At 37.9% G+C, this 20,393-nt stretch overlaps 1 protein-coding gene across 2 annotated transcripts in view; it reads right to left on the bottom strand.

Annotated features, from left to right (window-relative positions):
• YTHDC2 (YTH N6-methyladenosine RNA binding protein C2) overlaps positions 1–7,889 on the bottom strand; it is a 67,395-nt gene extending 59,506 nt beyond the window's left edge. For both annotated transcript variants that reach the window (XM_059061078.2, XM_067031463.1), the window contains exons 1-2: positions 7,482–7,889; positions 5,848–5,938 (exon numbers count right to left, since the gene is read on the bottom strand). In XM_059061078.2, coding sequence (XP_058917061.1) covers positions 5,848–5,938; positions 7,482–7,668 — 278 coding nt within the window. In that variant the 5' untranslated portion in view covers positions 7,669–7,889. The remainder of the gene's footprint in view (positions 1–5,847; positions 5,939–7,481) is intronic.
• Positions 7,890–20,393: the final 12,504 nt, after the last annotated feature.

Here is a 20,393-nt window from a genome sequence, read left to right as displayed (position 1 = left end):
ATCTAGTACAATGTAGTACTGTAAAGAGCTTGGGTTATGAAAGCACACTGACTTGGATTTGAATCCTATCTCTACCACCTACTAGCTGTGGGACCACAAGCAAATTATTTAATAGCTCTGAGCCTAAGACGATGATGATGATAATAATAATAATAATAATAATAATACCTGCCTCAAAGGACTCTTCATATGATTAAATAAGATAATGCATGTAAAGGGTAGTATCTGCTACAAAGTACACACTAAATAAATGAAAGCTATTATTATAACTAGAGCCAGGAAAAAATATCATTTCTTGTGCCAAAAAAAGTTACACAAAACATTTCATAAAATGTTTTGCCATTTGTTAATGCCACTATCATATTATAGAAATGAGCAACAAAGCCACAAATACAATGAAAATTATATATATAATTTTACTAATTCTAAATTAAATTTTACAATTTTCCTAATTCCTAAATCTAATTTAAATATTTTCAATAATATCTTCACTATAGAGTAACATTAAACTGAAGATTAACCTATACAGCTTTAGCTATCTAAGTCTTCTAAGTGAGGCTTTCAATTTACCAAGATTTTTAATTTCTGGAAACTCCTCAATGAATTATACCCTTTCTATGCCATCATCTACTCCTGAACAAGTGCTTAGTGATGCTTAAATGATGGCATAAAGATGAACTTATTAAAATTTAACTGATCTAGAAATTTTAGTCATTTCCATGGTAAATCAGAATTATTGGATTCTAGAGTTGTTCTCTGTAGTAGGTTCTTTTCCCATGGACCTTTCTGAAACTTCAGTACAATCATGATAGACTCCATCATTCATTCCCCTTCTGTTCCACGTACTTCATAAAATTTTAACTATAGAAGGCCAGAAGTGTGCTGAAATGAGCACTAACTAGAGCAACAGTCAGGAGGCTTGTGTTCAGCTAGTAATAATCTTTCAATTAACTAACTATGTGATCAAAAATAAATCATTTTACTTCTCTGACACAGAATTTTAAAACCTCTAATATTTCTATCAGCTCCAAGATGCTTTAATTTTCTCAAAAATCATCTCAGGAAAGTTTTGCTATATTTCACCTTTAATTTTCTTTTATTCATTCATTCAATCACTCATCATATATTGAGTACCTACTGTATGCCAGGCACTATGCTATAAGCTGCGATTACAAAGTCGAGTAAAATATACTGTTTCCTCAATAAGCTCACAACTAAAATAACGGGTCAGATTGAAACTTTCCTAACATAGGTTGCCTAATAATAATTCAGCATTAATCTATAACAATAACTCATACTAAGCAAGTGTGAGTACTTAGTCATTACCATTTACAATTTACTAAATTCAGTTTGAACCCAGATGGTGGGACAGAAAGAGAATATCAACTTGATAGTTTTTATGTTTTAGTACAGAAATTCTACTATTAGTGCTATTAGGCTACTAGTGCTCATTCCTACCCCATTCAGCACCACAGTGACACTGATATATAATTTAAAAATTAGTGAAATTTTGGCAAAATATTCACCTCATTATTGTGTGGATGAAAACATTCAATATAGTAGAGTTGTCCTACTATATGAACGAACACACTGAAATCTCCTCCTTATGCTTTCATTCCAAGGTAACCAACACTATAATTTGATGAATATCTAGTAGTTCCCTTTACACAGCAAAACTGACTAGAAACTACCTGCACAACATGGAAAAGATGCTAGATAAATGAACTTCACAAGAATTTTTTAAAATAATAACTTGCAAGCCCTATATGCCATATTTAAGTATAAAAGTAAATGGACTAAAAATACAGATAAGACCATCATAACTTCTAACTTTCAAAGGGAAAAGTAATCATGCATGTTATAATGAAGTTATGATATTTCAATAGCTTTTTTAAAGAAAAATGATGATATAACTAATCAAATTTGATGCAATTTTAATATTAATAAATGTTTCATTTACACAGCATGTTACTGAATAATTTACCTCAAATACAATCATACACCTTGCTATTCCCCACTTTACAAACCTGAGAACAGTTTAAAAATCTGCTGAAGAGCCAAAATCTGAAATCACTGCTTGAAAAGCTCACAGCCACCAAGGAGCTAATGACTCTAAAAAGATAATACATATTTGTTTGATGTCTAGTATATACTTAATTTCATTTCCCTTTAATTTATACTTCCACTAAGCAGACAGATGCAAAGATCTAACTCCAAACCATTTTCTCCTCAATACTGTAATACAAAATTACAAATTTATTAAAGTTTGAATCATATAAATTTGTGCTTTTTTACAATTACCTAGAAAATAATAAACCAAACAAGTTAATTTTGTCACCAAACACAATTATTTTCATGTGATGCTATGTTTGTGGTAATTTTTTTTTCTTTTTGTGACTTAATGGACAATAAGCAACTTAGAGATGAGCCTTATTCAATATCTCTGTCTTAACTCCTCACAGTTCCTAAAACACTGCTATGAACTCACTGTGAAAAACAAAAATTAATTAGCTAAACATTAACTATGTTTGATTGCTGGCTCTGCCACCTGCTAGCTGTGTGATCTTGGGAAAACTATTTAATTCTCTAAGCTCGAATTGCCTCATCTGTTATTACAGGTACCAGGTATTGAAAAAATAGAACCTACCATACAAGAGTGTTGTGAGGATCAAATAATCTACTTAAAGCATCTAGTACAATGCCTGTTGCACAAGAGCACTTAATAAATGTTAGCTGCTGTTACTATTATTACTGCGCACTGTAGGGGTTTACTTAATGGATATCCAAAACTTCACTAACAGGGTTCATCACTTTTAACCCATTTTTCCTGTTTTAGCTAGGGGAAGAGAGGTGGAGTGCAGTATGCAATCTTCCATGGCAGGAGGTAAAGGAGGCAGTAACTCAGATCTGAAAGGGGGTCTTGTAGGGTAGAGCCTCCTGGTCAGGGTGAGAATACCTGGATACCTATTAAGCAGCACCTTCAGCAATCACAGGATAAAAAACCTGTACTTGGAAAACCTGCTTTCATACACTTTATATTTTCTCTTTCCACAAGTTTTTAACAAAGTTCATCTTGTAAATTTCTTTTTGTCTAATTTGGACTAAGAATAGGAAAGAATTTGGTTTTATTCATGAACAAATTAAAGACTCAAAAAAGTGTGCTCTTAGAACCGAAACACAGTGACATAGGTTGAGGAAAAGCAGAACAAATTAAAAGGAGGTGAAATTTGGGGTATGGGAAAACTTGACTGGAATGTCTAAGAAAACGTTAGGATATAGTGAAGAACACAAAATGGGGGTGTTACTCCAACAAGAGTATTTTTACCAAAAGATGAGCAATTATAAAGAAAATAATCAATTCAAAGTAAATTCAACTCTCTAAGAGGAGATGAAAAACAAAATCCAACACATGTGGCTTCATTTTAAAAGAAAGGAGATTTAAAAAAATTAAAAAGTGATCAGAAAAAAAATTGTAAATTATCACACAGTAAGTCTGGAATCTGTTTTTAAAACCCTTGTAAGAAACTCAAAATAAACTACGGCATCACAGAATCTTAACCAACACATAGAGATTAACTCCTTCATTTTTTACATTTAAGAAAACGGGCCTTTAAAGCTAAGGGACATGACCAAAGCTAAAGAACAAAGCAGTGAGAGACTGGGATTAGAATCCAGGTTTCTTTCCCTTTCCTCTACACCTCTCAAATAGGTATTATGGAATCATAATACCAGGCACAAAAAAAAAAAAAAAAAACACACAACAGAAAGACTAACTTAACAATTATTAACTAACTTAACTATCTTAAATTAACAAAGTTAATTCTAGGAGGTTAAAAATAAAAGATCTTTACTCAAGAGTGAACAGAAAAACCCATACAAGTCAGGTACAAATTCTCATATAAATGAAAAGAAAGGATTTAAGAAATATATTCAAAGTGATTTAGTTCTTTATATATGTAAAAAGAAGGAAAGGCATTTGAAAATGACAAGAACCACTAGAAAAACATTGTACTAAGTTTGCTCAGATATAAAAAGGGATTGGGAAAGAGCTAGGACATTTACTAAGAAGAGGATTTATGGAGCACTAGATATAGGGAGTAGGGATGAGATAATAGGTGGGGTTGCCTTGATTCCCTTAGCATCTCTTTCCTGTTTCCTTTCTGTCTCTTCAAAGTTTCTTCATCCCCCTTTTTTTGTCCTGATAACTTGCTCTCCCCTTCCCCCCCAACTTTCTTTTCCTCTCTGGACCATCCCTTAAAGGATCATGCTACTGAACAAAAGTAGAGGTAGTCTAGTCCAATGGACTGCTTTTCTAAGAGTAATTTCTAAAGGTCATTTCCAAGTTCACTGTTTAGAATTAAAAACCCATGTAACCACAGAAATGATGTAGATGCAGAACAGTGCGTTTATAACAGATATTTTCTAGTGCAGGCCCATAATCTCTTATCTACTACCCTTAAATCCAAACAGCTCTGAAAAGTGGCAGACTTCTGTACGTCTGCAGCAACTTCATTCGGCAGCAAAGCCTGGTTAAATTAACATGAAGCTATTTATGATCTTTATTTACCTTAGTGTGAATAGTCATACAATTTTCAGCAAGAAATATAACATACTGCTAATATACCCTATTGCCTTTCTGAAATCTGAAAATCTGCATCTCAAAACTTATTTGGCCCAGGTGTTTTTGGATAAAGGATTGTGGCCTTGCACCTTATTTTTATTTTCAAGTGCAATATTTTACCTATCCATAGGACTATAATATGGGTGGAACCTTCCCAGGATGCCACCACTGGTTTTAGTGATGTTCAAAGGGCACATGCACCTAAGCTACATCCCTTGTCTCAGTCAGTAACTATATCATCACTGTGGTGGACATTCATATGCAAGACATTCCAACCTCAACGACCTTCTATTTAGTTATTAATACATTTACTTAATTAAGGCTTTGTTTTCCCTCTTCTTAACCTAAAAACTGGAAGCTGAAATTTCATCTTTTTTCCCCCTAATCTCAGTGGTTCTCAAGCATGAGCAATTTTGCTCCCAGGGAAGATTTTGGAAATGTCTAAAGGCATTTTTGGTTGTCACAACTGGGGGTGGAAGTGTTACTGGCATGTAGTGGGTAAAGGCTAGGTATGCTACTAAACATCCTACAATGCACAAAATAGCCCTCCACAATAAAGAATTATCCAGTCCAAAACGTCAATAGCACCAATAAGAACTAAGAACTAAGAACAATAAGAACTAAGAACTCTATATCAATCCCATCATTCTTAGTCCCAAAATGAAATAACTCCACAGAATTTTAGAGTTCTTCAATATGGATGGCTCAAGTGCCTTTTCCCCACTATGGATAAGTGATCTTCAAAAAATATATATGTTTCCTCCTGTTCAGTTATATTTAATCAGTTCTAATCATCAGATTTTTGACTTGGTATGAAAAAAAACAAGCTTATGTTCTAAAAGCATACCATTATAGTACAGTAGCATTAAAAGAGATAAGTTCTGTAAATAATTGTACTTATTATTTTTAGTCCATCCATTCTTCAAGAAAAAAGTTTTGGTTTCCATAAAAGAAGATAATACCTTTCCCAATGCAACTTTTAAACCATTCTCTTTACATCGTAAAATTTACCTTCTTCTCCCTCTCTCCCCCAGTCAGGGAAAACAAAAAAAAGGGGGATAGTAAGAAAAGCAAAGAGCTGAGTTTGGTACAGACATGAATCAGATCATCTACACACAATATAATTTAGGATGTGAATCTAACTAAAGCAGTAATAACTATTTAGTCAAAAACATTTCTCTTTTTCAGTAAATAATTTTTTCAATTAAGAAAACTTATCAGCTTACCCTTTACTTTTAGAAACCAAACCAAGAGACTGACTCAATCGATGAATAAAGGCTCTTTCCGTACTGGTCAAAGAAGAAGGAAATTCCATTTCTACATGGAAAAAAACACACACAATAGTGGATCGGCAATATTCCTTCAAGGTACTTCAATACACATATATATTTATAAAATATGAAAAATCATATAAACATATAATCAAATTTATTATCATATTTTATGTGAAAAGTAGATACAAGCATTCCTAGGAGATACTGTGGGTTTGATTCCAGACCCTTGTAATAAAGCGAATATCGTAATAAAGCAAGTCATATAAATTTTTGTGGTTTCCAGGGCCTATGTTGGTTTGTTGGTTTCCAGGGCCTATGTTATGTTTACACTACACTGTAGCCTATTAAGTGTGCAACAGCATTATGTCTTAAACAACAACGTACACACATTAATTGAAAAATCCTATATTGATAAAAAATGCTAACCATCATCTGACAACATGGAGTTGCCACAAACCTTCAATTTGTAAAAAAAAACACAGCATTTGCAAAGCACAATAAAGTGAAGTGCAATAATGAGATATGCCTGTACTAATTAACCACTGAATGTCTACCAGATTTCTGATATTAATAACATTTAAACCTAAATGTGATAAAGGACTCTGATGTTCACCAAAGATTAGTCCTTATTTGAAATCTTGAGCTCCAGGTGAACATATTTTACTATCTTAACTTACTTGCTTAACTAACAAAATGTTTATTTCCTTCAAGGATGAGGTATGCTCAAGTAATATGACTTTTCAGCATCAGATTCCATTGTCTTTGCCTTCAAAAACTGCATAGAATCCCTATTTCACTGCCTCAGACCGGATATGATGCTGTATATTTCTGGGGCTTCACCTCTGTTTAATGAAAGTTCGGAATCACTCTGTCCAGGTCCTTTTTTGAGGGGAGAGGGAAGGACTCTAAGCTTCCATAATAAGGGGTCCTCTACTTAGAGCAGCAAATCGGAATGAGCTGTCAATATACCGTACTGATCACAGGTCGGCTGCTGGTTCTGCACTGTGTGACCCAAGACAAGTAGCTTTTCAACCTTAAGAGGTACGGAAGACGTTTCGTCTAACAGAACGAGTTTCTTTCTTTTTTTTTTTTTTAAGTATTTAGAGCGATACTTCCAGGATGTAAACAAAGCAGTACATATTGCCACTGCATTTATTCGTCTGATTTCCTTCTGCTCCTCTACTTTCGAAACTCAAACTAAACGTACCTCGATTAAGGCTACCACAACCTCCTTTTTAAAAAAAAAAAAAAAAAAGTAGGGTCTTAACAATACCTAAAAGTTGTGGCAAAGCTACCGAAAGGCCTCTCCCTGGGGAAAGAAATGCCTCCTGCAGTTGAGCAACCTGATTTTCGTGCCTTCGGACGCCAGGCAAGTGCCCCGTAACCCGGCTGATCCGCAAGACGCCACGGGGCTCTTCACATCCCCGGGCAAGGCTCACAACTCCCGCCCCAGACCCGCGCCCGCCTCGCCCCGGCCCGGTGGACTGCCCCCGACTCCCCTCCTTTCCGTGAGGCAGCCCCTTCCCACGAGGGGCCTGGCTTCCGGGAGGTGGGGCAGCCGGCGGGGTCCCTGTCAGGAACCTCACCTCTCTGGTCCCCGTATCGGAAGCGCTCCAGAGCGATATTGACCGCGATTTTCACCTCCTCGTCTATACGAATGTCCTTCAGCCCCTTGGCCCGGCCGCCGCTCGCCGGGCCACACGGCGCTGGACCGCTGCCGCCGCCCCCTCCAGGAGCCGACGGCCGCTGAGAGACGCTGCTCGGCCTGGACATGGCCCTGAGGAGATGTTCTCCTCGCTGTACAGCGGTCAGGCCAACTGGCTGACGTCCAACGACAGGGAAAGTGGGCCTCGGGGGCCTTTGCCGGGGCCAAACGACTCCACAGGCTACCTGCGCTGGATCAGGCTCACTGGGAAGCCCCCGGTGACCACAACAGCCGACGAGGCGCCGGCGGCACTAAAGTCCCAGCCGCGCGGAGAGCGCGGGCGTGATGACGTCACCGGGGCCGGCGCCGGTGACCTCAGCGCGCAGACTGTCCCTGGCCTCCTGGGCGCTGCACCCCAATCTCCAGCTCCCAGTCGAGCTGGTTCTCCCTGTCGTCTCCTGTCCCCACGCACCTCCCCACCCCCACCCCCCCGTCCCGAGGGGCTCTCGTTCAACCACTTATTCAGTCGCTCGCTATTTGGTTAAATCATTAATTCATTCGGTAAGCATATGTGGGCTTCTACTAAGTGCCCTAGATATACATTGGGGAACCAGGCAGAAGTGGCTCCGGCCTTCGTGGAGTTTATATTCTAGTGGGTGTAGAGTTGCCAGATTTAGTAAACAAAAATACAGGATGCCCAGTTTATTGGAATTTCAGATAAGGAACACAATTTCAGTATAGGTATTTCCCATGCAATACTTGGGAGCACACAGAGTAAAGAATTATTTGGTACCTGAAATGCATATTCAACTGAGTGGCCTTATTTTATCTGGCAACCCTATATGGGAATAACAAACAGTAAACAAAAAAATTATTAAAGGTAGTTGTAAGTGCTATGTGAGATGATGGAATAGGAAGATGCAACCCTTTAGTTTGGAATGTCAAGGAAGATCATGAGAATGTCCATTTGCTTGTATACAATTCCACTAACATAAACCTAAACCCAGCCACCCTAATTGCTTCCACTCTAGTCTTCCTATTATCCATTCTCCAGAAAGCAACTAGAGAGATCTTTTTAAAAACACAGTTGGCTTTCAGTATCTTTGGGTTCTTTATCCACTGCTTCAACCAACCACTAAACCAAAAAAAAATTTTTTTTAATTCCAGAAAGTTCCAAAAAGCAAAACTTGAATTTGTGCACTGCAACTATTTACATAGTATTTACATTGCATTAGGTATTACAAGTAATTTAGAGATTATTTTAAGTACATAAAATGATGTGTATAGGTTATATGCAAATATTACTGCCATTTTATACAAGAGACTTGAACATCCTTGCATTTTGGTATCCTCAAGGGGTCCTGGAACCAATCCCCACAGATAGAGAGACAACTGTAGAAGCCAAGTAGGTTAACACCCCTACACAAAGCACTCCAATTGCTCCCCATTGCAACTATAAAACACCCTCAATTCCTTACCATGACTCTGAAGACCCTGCCTAATCTGGCCTCTGTCTATCTCACACCATTCTCATCCTCACAGTGCTCAAATGCACTAATTTCTTTCTGTCCCTTGAACACACCAAGCTTATTACCATCAGGGGAACTTTCCACTTGCACAGTTTTCTCCTGCACATGACAGTCTTCCTCCCAGTACTTCACATGGATGCCTCTTTCTCCTCATATAAGCCAGGATTCCATCCCTTACCTAGATAGGCCCTCCCACATCAACCCATTATCATTTACCACTGTTTGAAATTATTTTGTTTATTTATATATTTATTATTTGCTCTTCTCACTATAACATAAGCTTTTTAGGAGCAGGAACATTGTTTATCTTGTTTGTCACTGTTTCATCAGTAGCTAGAACATCTTGTTGGTCACTGTTTCATCAGTAGCTAGAACTGTATGGCCATACAATAAATATTTATTGGTTTTCCATATTGTAGAATCTGGAATTAAGATTTTTCATCTCTATCCTCTGAAAACTTTCTTCATAATCCTTGGGATCCTAATCAATTTGATTGGCTACTAGAAAGAGTTCTGGATAAGCAGAAATAAGTCCTGTGTCCTGGTCCTGGCATGGTTACCAGTGAACTGTGTGAACATTTTCTACTATGTTGATCCTAATTTCCTTAGCTGTTCGTAATAATGCCTGCCATTTATTAAGTGCCCAGGGGCACTGTTTTTATTTTTCCAATCCTCACAAAACCATATGAAGTTGTTATATTACCTCATGATACAAATGAGTAAACAGGCTGGATGAGCTTAAAAACTGGTCCAAGTCCATGCTAGTGATAATTAATGAGGTAATGGAAAAAAAGCCCAGCTGATCATGAGGCCTCTCTTCATTCCAGGACAAATCATAAATAGAAGATAATACCTGGATGCACCAAATATATTGTGATAAAACTGAAAACATTTTATGTGGTGTCAGACACATATTGCTTTCAATCTCACTCAATAACCTCTTTGTTCCACACTTTATTGGCTCCATCATTTATTAACTTTGTGACTTGACTACTTACTTTGCCTTCTGAGCTTCTGGTTTCCCATCTGTAAAATGGGTATATTTAATCTTCATTTTATAGTATTGTGAATTTGACATAATATGTAAGTATTAGGCATTGATCTAATGTGTGCTTCTTCTTTCCTCTTTCCTTTCTTTTGGACTAATGCCAAAATATTTGTATTCCTAGTACCTAGTAAACATATGGAATATGTTCATTGAAAAAAGGAGAATATTTACTTAAGTTACACAGCAGTAAATTATAAAGTCAATCAGATTCTACATTATCTAGTGTTTTTGCCTACTCCTAGAAATTTCTGGTGCTTAGGGTGAACACTGCAATTCTACTTTTTACATGTGCTTCAGAAAAAAATTAAAAATAAGGAAGATATGGAATATTTACAAATGATTTCAAGTTGAACTTAGTGTCAGATAGACCTAAAGTTTTAATCTTTGTTTTTACCACTTTATAGTTATGGCCTTGTGTAAGGACTTAATCTCCCTATGCTTTAATTTACCCATCCATAAAATGTATGTGATAAAAACACCTATATCACAGCATTATTATGGGAATTAAGTTAGACTGTATTACCTTTATGCCTATGAAGTACTTAGTACAATTCCTGGCTCATCCTTAGCATTCAGTACTAACTAGATGTTTTTGACTTCAGGTAACAGGAAAACCAAGATTAAAAAAGGCCCAAAATAAGGACATTTATCATCTTATATAGCAAGAAGTCTTGGGATAGGGTGGTTCCAGGAAATGATTAGTTCAACATTGTACACCAATGCCCTCAGTCATGCAGAATCTGTTCAGATTAGCACTCTGCCTCCTAAGAGTGTTTGACACTTCCCTCTTGGTTGCAGATCCAAGTAAGCACATCATCACACAGAACCAGATAAAGGCAAGATAAGTGCCCCCATCTGATATTTCTTTTAAGATAAAGAAAAGCTTTCCTAGAAGTCCCAGACATAGACATCCTATGTCTCCTAGCCAGAACATGGCTAACCCAATAACCAGCAAAGAAAAATGAGATTACCATGAAAGGTCTTGTCTTTTTTGAACCAGGTGGTCACCTAGAAGAGAATGGACAAAATTGGGGTTCTCATAGCAAGTAAAAAGGGATGGAGAATGACTACTGGGTAGGCAACCAAAGATATTTTGGTAGTCAACAGTGATGTTCGTCAAATATTTCTGGTTTTCTTCCTTCCCAGGGATGTCCCAGAACTGTACTTCCTGGCCCTGTTGCAGTTAGGTGGGAACATATAATTAGATCTGGCCAATGAGGAGTGAGTTGAAGTGCTATGTTTCACTTTCATGTTGACCTCACTTTTCACTGCAATTAGCTGCAAACAACTAACAAAACATGTCTAAGAAACAAAAGTGAATTTATCTTATTAAAAATTATTTTAAAACTCCAAAGCTACAAAAGAACTTTGCTGAGAAAAACTTAAAGACAAACAAATGAAAACATATACTGTGTTCAGGGATCAGAAGACTCAGTAGTGTTAAGATATCAATTCTCCTCTCATTAGTCTATGAATTCAACATAATCCCAATCAAAATCCCAGCACAATTTTTTTCTAAAAAAGTAACAAGCTGATGCTTCATATGGAAATGCACTAAAATAGCCAAAACAACTTTGAAGCAGAAAAAAAGTTTGAGGGCGAACACAACCTGATTTAAAGACTTATTATAAAGCTGCATTCAACAAGATAGTGTGGTACAGACATGAAGGTGAACAAATAGATCATTGGTACAGAATAGAGTGTCCAAAAATAGACCCACATATATTTGGACAACTGACTTTTAACAAAGGTAAAAAGATAATTCACTGGAGAAAGGCTGGCCTTTTCAACAAGTGGTGCTGGAACTGAATGGCCAAATGTAAATAAAATTTTAAAAATAATCCCAAACCTTCCCTCACCCCATACACAAAAATTAACTCAAAATGGATTATAGGTATTACCTAAATATAAGGTAAAACTACAGAACTTCTCGAAGAAAACATAAGAGAAAATCTTTGTGACCTTGGGTTAGACAAAGATCTTTTTAGATATAACACCAAAAACACAAACCATTAAAGGAAAGAATTGATAAATTGGATTTCATCAAAGTTAAGAATTTTGATCTTTGAAAGACATTGTTAAAAGAATGAAAAGATAAAACACAGACTGGGGGGAAATATTTGCAAATCATATATCTGATAAAAGACATGTCCAGAATATATAAATAACTCTCAAATACCATAATAAGAAAACAAACAACCCAATTTTTTAAACTGGGCAAAGTTTGAACAGGTACTTCACCAAAGAAAATATATGGGTGGCAAATAAACACATTAAAAATGCTAAATATTATTCATCATTAGAAAAATGCAACTTAAATCCACAAAGGGATGCCACTACATACCTATCAGAATGTCTAAAATTAACTGATTTTACAAAGTATTAGAGAGCTAGTTGAGGAACTGGAATTCTCATACACTAGTGATGGGAAAGAAACCACTTTGGAAACAGTATCGCAGCTTCTTTAAAAAGTAAAACACACAGTTACCATAAAAGCCAGCCATTCCATTCCTAGGTATTTACCCAAGAAAAATGGAAGTATATATCTGTACATAGACAAGAACACAAATGTTCATAGTAGCTTTGTTTGTAATAGCCCAAACACAGGAAAGAATCCAAATATTCATCAGCAGGTGAATGGATAAACAAATGGTGATACATGCATACAATGCAATACTGCTCAACTATAAAAAGAATGAACTATATTGTTACACACAGTAACATGGATGAAACTCAAAATAAGTATGCCAAATGAAGGAAGTCAGACAAAAAGAGTACATCTATATAATTTCATTCATGTAACACTCTAGAAAGTGCAAACTAATCTATAGTGACAGAAAGTAGATCAGTGGTTGCCTAGGGATAATATGGAGGGGAAGGAATTTCAAGGGGACATGAGGAAACTCTTTGGGGTGATGGATATATTCATTACCTTGATTTGGGTGATGGTTTCACTTACGTATACATATATCAAAGCTTTTAAAATTATACACTGTGAATATGTGCTATTGTATGTCAATTATACCTTAATAAATTTGTTTTTTTTAAAAATAACCTACAAGACTCTGAGTCTAGTACTATTTTTTCCTACATAATATCAGAAGGTATATTCCCTCCTTTATAAAAGTCATTCTTGAACCTCCAGATAAACAGAGTCGTTATGTGATCTTTTATGTTTTAAAGTGAAATATAATTTCAATCCAAATTGAATGATCAAATATTCTGTATTAATTAAATATTCCCTTATACAAGGTACTAAATTGCAGGTCTGTTTAGCTCAGATAATTAATTTATCTAAAATAAACATGTCTAATTATCCACAAAAATAATATCTCGGATATGGTTTTGCTAAAAGGGGAAGAACGGCTATCTTGGAAGGCAGAATATTTTAATTCCCAGAAGATACATTAAGACTTTATAAGAAATTAGAAAGTAAGCCACAGAGAACAGCCATCTCCTTCACTAAAGTAGAAAAGACCACAAATCTCTTAACATATCCATAGAATTTGAATTAGCAACTCAGTACCAGTCAAAGAATAATTATTGTCCCACCATGTTAGTCACTTTCCTACAGTACCTCACAGGATGTCACAGAGTTACAAATAATGATAATTTAGAAACTAAAACCCAAAAACCTAACCCAACAAACAGACTTACATACATAAACACTCAGATTTCTATTTGCCTTAGAGATTAAGGTGAACAAAATGTGCCCTGAATTGAAACCTTGAGTCTACTTATTACACTCAAGTTTTGGTGTTTTCTCACTGACTTCATTATTTACATATCAAAAATATTCCCAAATAATAATAAAATTGTTGTGCTCAGCCCTAGTTAGATAATATGATTTAACTGGAAGAAATCTAGCTGCTCCTTAATTTTGACAAGTTATTGAGTCTCTCTAGTACTTCTCAAATTTTTCACTTCATGGCACACATAGAAAATTACAATATTTGCATGGCACTGTGGCTATGGCAAAGATGCTAGTGCTCATAAATTTTCATGTTTCTCCTCTTCTTTCTAAGCACACTAGACCACATTTCTCCCATATTCTCCCATGTTTCTGTCCCTATTTTTGCCGTGAAATTGTGACACCAAATAGCTAAGTGCCGGCCAATGGAATGTGGACAGAAGTGATTTATCCTACCCCTCCTGTGATCCTCCCTCTTCTCTAGTCTGCAGCCAGATTTTGGAAGAAGGAATTACAAACAAGGAAAGAGGGAAAGCCAGAATGAGGTCTGTGGTGTTGGACTGGAATTAGCAGTATCAGTATGAAATCATGGCTTTTAATATATATACACAGAGGGATAGGTAAAGAAATAAAAATAACTATGTAAGAATGTATGTGTGAGTGTAAACACTGAGATGGCCTAGAAGCAGACATCCCAATATTATTGTGTACATCTAGCACTCAGATCCTAGTTTCCAAATTCCATTCTCCAATAAAAAGAACTAAGGCTCCCTAAAGAAATGGTTGACTCCAGGGCTGGGACAGGACAGAAGCAAGATGAACCTGAAACATTTTTATGTGTCAGAAGGTAAGGAATTGCTCAAAACAGGATACAGGCTTATCAAAAGAACACAGGAGCCAACCTCAAGGAGCTCTTTCATAGGGGCTAATGCTGGCACAATGTGACTAATAAAATAGTGATAGTATTGGAATATAACCCATAAAATAAAATAAACATCCATGAGCCCACAGTAATATTAATACATAACTGGATGTATAAGTAAAGGAGGGATAGGACAGCTCTTCCTTACAGAATGATTCTAATAATAAACGGTGATGGGAAAACTGGATATAACATAAGCAGAAGAATGAAACTGAACCCCTATCTTACACCATGCACAAAAATTAACTAAAGATGGACTAAAGATTCGCACATAGGACCTGAAACCATAAAACTCCTAGAATAAAACATAGGGAGTAAGCTTTTTGACATTGGCCTTGGCAATGATTTTTTTGGATTAGGCAACAGAAGCTCAAATAAACAAGTGGAACTACATCAATCTAAAAACCTTCTATTCTGCAAAGGAAACTATCAATGAAATGAAAAGGCAACCTATGAAATGGGAGAAAATATTTGCAAACCACATATCCCATAAGGGGTTCATATTCAAAATATATAAGGAACTCACACAATAGCAAAACAACAAATAACCCAAGTAAAAATGGGCAAAAGACCTGAATAAGTATTTCTTCATTTGTATGAAAACATACAAATGGCCAACAGGTACACAAATGGTGGAAATGTAAACTGATACAGACACTGTGGAAAAGAGAATTGTTATTTCTCAAGAAATTAAAAGTAGAACTACCATATGATCCAGCAATCCTCCTTCTGGGTAGAAATCCAAAGGAAGCAAAACCATTATCTGGAAGAGATATGTTTATTCCCATGTTCATTGTAACATCCTTCACGATAGGAAACAAAGTGTTTGTCAACGGATGAAAGGATTAAGAAAATATGGCATACACACACACACACACACACACACTAAAATATTATTCACACTTTTTTAAAAAATAAGGAAATTCTATCATTTGCAGCAACATGGATGAACCTGGAGGACATGATGCTAAGTGAAATAAGCCAGACGGAGAAAGACAAACACTGCATGTGGAATTATAAGCACTTATATGTGGATTTGTTTTTTTTAAGAAAGAAAAAAAATGTCAAACTCATCAAAACAGAGAATAGAAAGGTGCTTGTCAGGGGCTGGGAGGTGGAAGAAATGGGGAGACTCAGGGGGAGGAAGAAGTCATGTACTAACATGCTTGTGAGTCACTAAAAAGAATCCTGAGGGAGTTCCCTGGCTGTCCAGTGGTTAGGACTCCAAGCTTCCACCACAGGGGACACAGATTCGATCCCTCATTGGGGAACTAAGATCCCACATGCTGCGCAGCACGGCCAAAATTTTTTTTTAATTTTAATTAATTAATTTTTAAAAAGGATCCTGAGCCCTGCCCTCCTAGAGGAGAACAAAACAGAAACTCCAGATGGTCTGGGAGATCCTCTAAGAGCCTGACCTGTGCAGCTTTCCCAGGTGGATCCCCAAGGAGGCAGCCTGGGAAAGTGGTGGTGTGGGCTGTCTAGGCAGATGGGGCTCAGTGTGGTGTAGAACAGCAGGGGATTCCTGGCGCCCAAAAGGGGCCCAGAATTGGCAGAGACATACACCAGACCTGAAGGTTTTGCACAGCTGGGAACAAGGAATGAAAGATTCAGAAGTGACCAATGTTGTTTGACAACAAAAGAAAGAAACCCTTCCCACATTTCCTGATGACTTGATACCCCTTAAGTCCTCCAGAGTTTAGAAACAAGCCTACGGGTGGACTAGGGGCCACTGAACTGACTGAGATTAAGTTAATTACAGAGAAATTAAGTCCTACATATCAGGATCTGTGAAGTGAAATTTGCCCCCCCTACCTGAGTTAATTGTGAAGTTTCTTCCAGCTCAATCATTTATTACATGTATAATTACACAGACATCAAAAATATATATTTTGCTAATACTCTGTAATCTACCTACCTTCCTATCTACATAAAGGTATATTAATAGGTTGGCCACAAGGTGGTACTAGAAAATGATCTTTTGCTCTAGGCCCTCCTTGACCATCACCGGTTTTAATATACAACTATGAACAACTATAATCGCAGTAATCAGAGTAGACTCTGTGTAGTAGTAATTGTTTTTGCTACAAGTATCTTTTCCCTAAGATTATGTATTTTGGCCAGATATACAACCAGATACACACTTTATTTACATTGTATCCCAGAAAAAGCAATACATGCACAAATGAAAATGTTTTCTGAACCACTATATAAGACTACTAGGTTAAATACATTCAGATATTTTTTATTTCTTTAGCTCATTTTTTAAAAAAAGTTGATCACCATCCACTAAAATTATTTGGCATTTTATGGGTTGCAATCTAAAGTTTGAAAACCATCACCCTAGGGGCTTTGCCTAAGATGTTGGGTTGGGGTGCTTCTCTCTGGGGCTCTTGGTCTCACTGTTTCCTTCACAGGGGGTCAGTCTGAGCCCTCACAAAGTATGGTTGCTCAGCTTAAATCCAGGATACCTAGGCTCCTTACAAGAGATGATATTTAGCTAGGAATTATTTAAAGCTAACCGACATTGAGTAACTGCCAGATAGAGGGCTCCCCTTCACAGCCTGCCAGACTCGCCATAGCTGGGGTGGAGGTGGCTGGAGAGCCAGTCATCATCTGAGGTCAGAAGAGAGTGATGATAATGCACAGCCATCCACACACTCAGCTTGCTCCAAGATTCCATGTTGTGTTTGCCATACCCTTTAGCTGCAAGAAGAAATGCAAGCCTCTTACATACAAGAGGTGCTCTGTGTGCAAAGAAAATACCAGACTGCTTCTCCAAAGATTTGAAACTAAATACTGTATAGCTAACTTCCTATACCTAAACCCAGACAAAAAAATAGAAAACATTTTAAAGGAGAATGTCTGAAGATAGCCATCCAACATAAAGGTCCTGATAATACTATAATGCATAGCCTGATCCAGTTTTCTAATAAAAAATAATAATAGTTAAGTTTCACTGGGCTCTTCTTAGTGATCCATATGATGTGCTTTACATGAATTATGTCCTGGAATTTCACAATATCCCTAGGAAATAAACAACACTACGACCCCCATTTTACAGATGAGGAAACTGAAAGGCAAAACAGTTAAGTAATTCATCCAAGATCACCCAGGAAGTAATCAGCATAGACAGGACTTGAACTCAGGCTATCTGATTCTGTGTGGACACAGAGATGTGCGACCCAATCCCCCTTCAAGAGAAGACTTGTTGGCCAGCTGCTGGGAGTGTCATCAGTGGCAGCCTGCAGCTGTCAAACTGTTCAGGGGTTGACTCAGCCTCAAAGAAACTCCTTGACCAGAGTCACGACTTTCTCAGAGCAGCCGAAACCCAGTGACTGATTGAGGTGGAGATATGAAGGCCCAGCCATGACAGACCAACATAGGACAACGCTAAAAGATCACTTTAACTCCAGAGCTTCCTATCAGATTGCCATTAGGCCCATACCAAGCTATACTTCTCCCTTTACCTAATCTTGCTTCCTTTCTCTTTTTCCCACAGTCCTTTCAAGGACAGTCCTTAATAGATATCTTGCACACCATATTCTACCTCCAGGTATCTTCCCTGAGAACCAAAACTGTAGCAAGGAAAAAAAATCTTCCCAATGGGCAGAGCTTCAAGTGGTCATCTACTTTGTATAGAGAGAAATGGCCCAAGTTAGAATATATATAACTCATAGGTAGTGGCAAATGGTCTAGCCAGCTGGTCAGGAGCATGAAAGCAGGAAAATTGGAAAAACAGGGAGACAAGAAGGACTAGATAGAGATATATGAAAGGACACATGGGAGTGGGCAAAAGATGTGAAAACCTTTCTATCACATTTTATAGTCCACCAAAGAGGATCAACCACAGAAGAGGCACTAAGCAACAAAGTAGACAAAATAACTCAGCCAGATAACACCAGCCAGGTGCTGTCATCAGCCACCCCAGTGCCAGCACAATGGGCATATGAATGAAGCAGCCATGGAGACAGAAATGGAGGGTATGCCTGGGCCCAGCAATATAGGCACCCACTTAACGAAGGCTGATGTTGCTGCTACTGCTGCCCAATGTCTAGCCTGGAATTAATGGAGACTAATCCTAGAGTTCCAATATGGCACCATTCCTTGAGGAGATGAACTGACCATCAGTTCACCTGTTGGTCAAGTTGACTACATTGGGCCACTATTAGTTTGAAAAGGCCTGTGATTCATGCTTACACTAGACACATATTCTTGGTATGGGTTTGCCTTTCCTACCTGCAGGGCTTCAGCCAGCATTACTATCCAAGGGCTTACAGAGTGTTTGCTCTATGGGCATGAGATCCCACATAACACTATGTCAAATCACTTAACTCACATTACTTGAAGCATAGGAGGGGGCTCATGATCATGAGATCCACTGGTCTTATCACATACTGCACCACCAAGAAGCTTCTGGCAAGAGAAGTAGCACAGCTTCCTGGAAGTACAGCTAAAACACCAGCTTGAGGGTGATACTTTATGAGGACGGTGGACCCCCCTCCAGGACACAGGATATACCTTTAGTCAAAGGCTTCATATAGTGTTGCGACCCCATTAGGAAGACTACATGGGTCTAGAAGCCAAGGGGTGGAAGCAGAACTGACCACACTTATCTTGACTCCCCATGACCCCTTTGGGAAATGTGTGCCTCCTGTCCACAAAGCTCTTGCCTTTGCAGGGTTAGAAATCTTGGTCTTCAATGGAAGAACTCTTCCACCAAGGGATACAGATATCAGCAGGCAAGAAGAAAACTCAACATCTTTGCTGAGGTCATTGACCCCAGTCATTAAGAAGAGGCAGGGCTATAGTTATACAATAGGGGCAAAGAGGAATATGTTGCGTGATTCATTGGGGCACCACTTTCATACTCCCTTATTCAGTTATAATTAAATGAACAAGTGCCACAATCAGAGATGAGGATCTGGGTTGTGCCAAGAGGTAAGCCACTGAGGCCAGCTCTCTGAGGGTAAGGGGAATCTAGACTTGCTAGTGGGGGAGGGGACAATGAGTATCACTTGGGACCCCAAGACCTGCAGCAGTGCTCAGAATTTTACTTTTTCCCATCACTTCCTCTAAGACTCCCCCAGATTAAGAGACCCACCAGAATCCAAGAGGAGCAGTTCCCCAAATAGCTATGAAGAAGTGGATCCAGATGGCTCAAAGAGTGAACTGTGATAAACATGGAGATGCACCACGCAGTTCTTCCTTCAAGAAAGGAGCTTATTGTCCCAGCTGCTAAGAGCGCTGTCAGTAGACAACATTCAGCTATCAGCCCATCAGGAACCAACTCTACCGCAGAGACCTTGCCAAGTTCACAACCTTCCTGGGGTTTAGATCCAATGGGATGTGGCTCTCCATTCAATAACTGATTGAGGCAGAGGTAGAAAGGTGCAGCCATTTCATTTTAGAACAGGACAATCTGATGGACATGTGGTAAGCAGAATGATGCCCCTCAAGATACCTACATCCTAATCCCTAGAACCTATGAATATGTTATTTGCATGGCAAGGGGGCTCACAGGAGGTGGGAAGTGAGGGGCAGAGAGAGGCAAGGACTCTGGGGTTTCGGGTTTGGAAGACTAAGTGGATGATGGACATAATAAGAGGAACCAGCTGTGGAGAAAGAGAATAAGTTTAGTTTGATGTGTTTGTGCAATATTC

This window comes from Kogia breviceps, chromosome 4, assembly GCF_026419965.1.
Source record: "Kogia breviceps isolate mKogBre1 chromosome 4, mKogBre1 haplotype 1, whole genome shotgun sequence".
NCBI classification, from domain to species: domain Eukaryota; kingdom Metazoa; phylum Chordata; class Mammalia; order Artiodactyla; family Physeteridae; genus Kogia; species Kogia breviceps.
The sequence above is the reverse complement of the archived record's forward strand: the minus strand, read 5'-3'. Positions and strand labels throughout refer to the sequence as shown.